This window comes from Babylonia areolata, chromosome 10, assembly GCF_041734735.1.
Source record: "Babylonia areolata isolate BAREFJ2019XMU chromosome 10, ASM4173473v1, whole genome shotgun sequence".
Taxonomy (NCBI): Eukaryota; Metazoa; Mollusca; class Gastropoda; order Neogastropoda; family Buccinidae; genus Babylonia; species Babylonia areolata.
The window spans coordinates 39062608-39068192 of NC_134885.1; the positions used below are offsets into that span (position 1 = coordinate 39062608).

Here is a 5585-nt window from a genome sequence, read left to right on the forward strand (position 1 = left end):
CATAACACACAGACACACAGACACAGACACACACACACACACACACACACACACACACACGCCCTCCACCCCCTCAAAAAAAAAACAAAAAAAAACAAAAAAAAACTACCCCTCCATTCAAACCCCCCGCTATCCCCCCAGCCCTCCTCCCTCCGCCCCCCCTCCGACCACCCCCTCCTCCCCTCCCCCCCCGTAGGCCCCCCCCCCCCCCCCCCCCCCCCCAGGCAGCTCCCCACCACTCTCTCCTCCGTCCCTAACTAACTGTCAGGGAGGACGTGAGCCTTGATAATCAGCGTGTCGTTCTTGACGTAAGTGGAGTTGTTCAACACGCTGAGAGGAACGAACTCCATGTACCCGAACCCTTTGTGGTTACGGGGGGTGGTGGGCCTCTGGAAGGCCGCCAGATGGGGCTGGGCGAGCAGGGTCTCCTGCACGTGCTGCCTGTGCCGGCAGCTGTCGTTCTGGTCCAGGACGGTGAGGACGATGCGCCCCGTGAAGGGCCACTGCACCACGTCGTCGTCCTCGCCCTGAAGGAAGTGGATGAAGAGCGACAGGTGGCTGCCCCTGGCCGTGTCCACGCCGTTGAGGTTGGCCCTCACGCACAGTTTGTAGCCCCCGGTGGGGCGGGTGAGGAAGGGCTGGCTGTGCAGCGCGGTGGTCTCCCCTCGCTCCGCCTCCTGCTGGTAGCGGGAGTAGTTGTGGATCTTCCAGTGGAACACCCCGTGGCACATCCGCCCTTCCAGCTTCTGCTCCCACTGCCTCATCTGTGGTGACAACGCACCCGTGTGCGTGTGTGTGAATAGAATAGAATAGAAAATTGTATTGTCATAAAATCTTAAGCTTTATAAAACACAATAAAACATAAACACGAGCATATTAAGAAGAGAAGCATTCGTGAACAAATTTCGCCAGCCTTGGCTGTAATTGTGTTAGAAGGATCAATTCTCTAGGCGGGTGGTTAGAATGAATGGACTTGTGTGAGAGCGCTGGTGAATGTGGTATTGTGTTGTGTTGTGTTATGTTGTGTGGTGTGGTGTGGTGGTGGTGGTGTGTGTGTGTGTGTGTGTGTTTGTGTTTGTGTGTGTGTGTGTGTGTGTGTGTGTGTGTGTGTGTGTGTGTGTGTGTGTGTGTGTGTGTGCGCGCATAATTTATGAGTGTGAGAGTACACAGAATGTGTGAACACATGATGGGGGGCGTTGCCAAAGTTTGTCAGTGCGGACACGGGAAAACTTTGATGCCTGTAAAAACATCGAAGAAACATCGGAAAGACATGACATGGAAGTCCGCACCGAAAAGACCAGGTTGATGGCCCAGAACACATACCATCATCACAACAGCTGACACAAATGCTCCAGGGACATTTTACTTATTTTGGACAACTCCAGCACATTCCAGACTAAAAGCTGTATGGAATGACAACAACAACTCCAGTCTGAACAATGCTGACCCTGGAGAAAGGTCCAGTGACGGTGAGGAAAGACCCACTGACCACAGGGAAAGTCCTGTTGACAGTGGGAAAGACTACAGCTTGGGATTCTCTCTTGAGGGCACATAGGACCGTATGGCTGTGTCTGGAGTGGCACTGTCTTCATCTGTCTGCGGACAGGGGCGGTTTGGTCTGTGGGGTGTGCTCAGCAGCTGGAGGGTGGTGTCTTTTGCCGGTGGGCTCTGCAGTCATGAAATACTGGCTAGTACACCCATGGGAATACTTCTTTTAAGGCTGTCGCGAGTAGCATCCTGTGGTCTCTTTTGCCTCTGTTCGGGAGCAGTTATGTCCCTTGAATTCTTAATGGAGTGTTCTGTGCGTGCCTGCACCCATCGTGAACACAGCGCAGGCCTCCAAGGGTGGTGCAGGATTGTTCCAAGGGCGGGTGGAGACAGTGCTTCTCTGGGTCCTCCCCAGCACCTACGAGTGTTTCTCTTTCTTCTTCGGTCCAGACTGAAACCTGTATGGAAGGACAACAACATATCTAAGATAAGGCTCCTGTGTGCACTGGTATGTTTCACCTTTCTGTAGACCATGCCGAAGACTGGATACAACCGCTTGCTCCACCACATGCACACAAAATTTGGCACTGGACAGAGTGGAGAGTGCCCTTGTGGTGAGGGACCAATGACAACCGACCACATCCTTCAAAACTGTAGGACGCATGCAGCATCCAGGAGGAAGTACTGGCCAACACCGACAGCAGTGGAAGCCAAACTGTACGGCACCCTGGCGGAGCTGCGACGGACGGCAGCCTTCATCGAGGACACCGGGCTGCTCATCTAATGGGAGGCGAACGAGGAAGAAGACCATGCCGAGATAGGGACCTTCATGACATGCAGATTTGGAGAGAAGAACCCATGCAGTTGAAATAAGGTCGGCTGGACTATCAGTGTTTACACTCCCGCAAGAAATCTCCGCTCTTCCTCTGTTACCTTTTGAAACTTCCTCGTGTCAATACAAGAACCTGTGGTGAACGTTCTTTCTTCTTTGCTGCTCCTCACATCTGGAACAACCTTCCTCATCATATCTGTGCATCTGATTCTATTTCTGCTTTTCGCTCATCACTAAAAACTCATCTTTTTTAAAACCTATCTATAAGCACACTCAGCTTCCTTGTTTTCAAACACCACCCATGTCAGCTCACTTTGGATGTATGTAGAGTGGGGGGGAGTGGAGGGGGGGGCAGGGTGGAGGGTTTTTTTTGAGAAAGAGTGGTCATGAACGTTTTATGTAACTTGTAATATTTTTCTTTCATGTAAAGCGCCCTGAGCTCTTAGAGAGAAAGGGCGCTGTATAAATATACATTATTATTATTAATATTATCATAAGCGACAAGAACCCAGGCTGAAATAAGGTGTTATCGTGACAAACTGAAATATCAAGGGTGGGGAGCATGAGCGAACTCAGCAGCGCTAAATTTGCTAATCGCTATCAGTATCAGTAGCTCAAGCAGGCGTCACTGCGTTCGGACAAATCCATATACACTACACCATATCTGCCAAGTAGCCCAACGCGCTTAGTCAGGCCTTGAGAAAAGAAATAATAAAAATGTTCCCAACTCAACGGTAAACTTTAAAAAAAACAACAACTCGGGAACATTCTTAACTATAAGCAAACATAGCGCTGCAAAGATCGCTTCACACAACCCAGCCCTGATACATTGATCACATCACACACCCCCAAACAAGCGCGCATGCGGAGATCTGCTAACATCACTTACAATGAGAAACCTGTTTAGCAAGGCCACTATATAAGACCCAACAGCCTTGCCAAAACAGTCCTCCAGAGAACTGTTGACGAATAGCGATGAAGGGAATGAACTGACAACATTGCAAAATGGACAGGAAACCCATTTACAGACAACCTGGTCTGGACACACAACAGGCAGACTGGAGGAACCTGGTGAACAGTTCCCCCTGTGTGGCGCCCGAAAATGACTCTTCACAGATATAAGGAAGAAGAAGAGGAGGAGGAGGAGGGTGAGGAGGAGGAAGACGAAGACGACGACGAAGAAGAAGAATTAGAAGTAGAAGAAGAACACGAGGAGGAGGAGCAGAAGCAGAAGAAGAACAAGAACAAGAAGAAGGACAAGAAGAAGAAGAAGTACAAGAACAAGAACAAGAAGAAGCAGAAGAGGAAGAGAATTTAGATTTTGAAAAAAAAAAAAAGCAAATGTGTGCTTTTCACACGCCAACACTACCATACCTACCTTGCTCTTAAAGCCGCTCTCCACAGCGTCCAGCCTTCCTTGCAGCTCCACCAGCTTCTGGGTGTGCAGCACCAGCTTCTGCTCCCCTACCCACGATGACCCCCCGCTGCCCCCGCTCCCCCAGCTCTTCCCTCCTCCCCCTGAGAGGGACGATGATGAAGTGGAGAACTCCCCTCCTGGATCCAAGTCCGATCTGTCCGGTTTGGGGGGGTCCGAACAGTAGCTCATCCGCAGGGATGCCTCCTGACCTTCCTCAGCCCCCGAGTTGCCGCGTCGGGGTGGTGGTAATGGTTGTTGTGGTGGTGATGGTATTAAAGGTAGTGGTGGTGGTTGTGGTGGTGGTGGGCGTTGATGGGGCGGGGGGAGGGAGAGTGGAGAAGGAGAGTGGGGAATGCAGGGGAGCGAGGAGGAGGAGGAGGAGGAGGGGGGTGGGCAAGGGGAGCGAGGGTGGGGGAAAGACGGGGAGGGGGTGTGGGGGGAGGTGGGAGGGGTGAAGTAACCTGACGTGGCGGCCCCTCCTCCTCCTCCTCCTCCTCCTCCTCCTCCCCCTCCTCCTCCTCCTCCTCCTCCTCCTCCTCCTCCTCCTCCCTGATGCTGGTGCTGAGAAACAGAATGGAGAAGATCAAAGTCAGTTTCAGGTTCAGGGAGGCAAGGTAAGTCAAGACAAGAGGTTTAAGATGGTAGTACTACATACATTTTGATCAAAAATCGACTTGTGTCTTTTCTCAATAAGATTGGTGGTTGTTCTTTTTTTTTTATTCTAATAGCACAATGCCTCTGGTTTCATGTGCAGGTAGAAACATGTCGCTAAGTTGCATAGTTGTGTGAGTTGTGGGCATTCAAAGTGCACGGGAGTATGGCCCTGCGTCAGGTGCTCTGAAGGCATGGAAACGATCCCATCCAATCAAATCATGTTGTCTATAGCCCAGCCGACCACTAAGGCCATATCAGGGCTGTATACGTGCATATTTTACACACACACACACACACACACACACACACACACACATCATCATCATCATCATCATCATCATCATCATCATCATTATTATTATTATTATTACCCAAAAATGTAGAGGCGGGGACATAACAAAAGACCTGAGAGAGACAGAGACAGAGAGAGAGAGAGCATGAGCATCACGGCGAGAACTGAGATACAGACAGAGATATTCAGGCCAAAGCCACCTGATGACACTCTGTCCTCAGTGTGCATTAATACAGGCACATGACTCAACACAACATGAAAACCAAACAGCCATCTATTGTGACAAAAAAAAGAGAAATATACTACAGTAATAATAATAATAATAATAATAATAATAATAATAATAATAATAATAATAAGACTTCGGAACCTGTATATAGGTTTACATCGTTTGAAACCAGTCAAAATAACGTTAACATAAACAAGGAGTGTAGGGAACGTAAACACACACACACACACACACACACACACACACACACACACACACACACACACACACACACACACACACACACACAATCCACCCTCAACCCACCCACCCCACACCCCGCACACACAACACGCACACAATTAAAAAAAAAATCAATTCAACCCCCACCGCAATGTCAGCACGAGGCAAAACCTCACCTCCCACGCCCCGGAACCTGAAGACAAGCTGACCGACGCTCCCAAACTGGGCAGCACCGCCGCCATGGCTTCCATCGCTTCCGCTTGCGTCATTTCCGTCTCCGGTGCCCGGCCCGGCGCAAGCTCGGAAGTGAGAAGGGGCGGCTGGAGATTGAGGTGACGGAAGAGGACCATGACACCATAGCAGAGCAAGTTGAGGTGACCAGCCAGACTGTCCTTTAAATGGCCCTGGAGGTCCTTGCGGGGCATCTGTGGTGTGGGAACGGTCGGTCAGA

The 5585-nt window shown here is 50.4% G+C and overlaps 1 protein-coding gene across 1 annotated transcript in view; it reads right to left on the bottom strand.

The window, feature by feature from the left end:
* Positions 1 to 221: 221 nt before the first annotated feature.
* The window catches only part of LOC143286996 (TNF receptor-associated factor 6-like), a 23030-nt gene continuing 17666 nt past the window's right edge, over positions 222 to 5585 (bottom strand). Inside the window, exons 6-8 of the mRNA XM_076594996.1 lie at positions 5311 to 5559; positions 3699 to 4298; positions 222 to 764 (exon numbers count right to left, since the gene is read on the bottom strand). Coding sequence (XP_076451111.1) covers positions 258 to 764; positions 3699 to 4298; positions 5311 to 5559 — 1356 coding nt within the window. The 3' untranslated portion in view covers positions 222 to 257. The remainder of the gene's footprint in view (positions 765 to 3698; positions 4299 to 5310; positions 5560 to 5585) is intronic.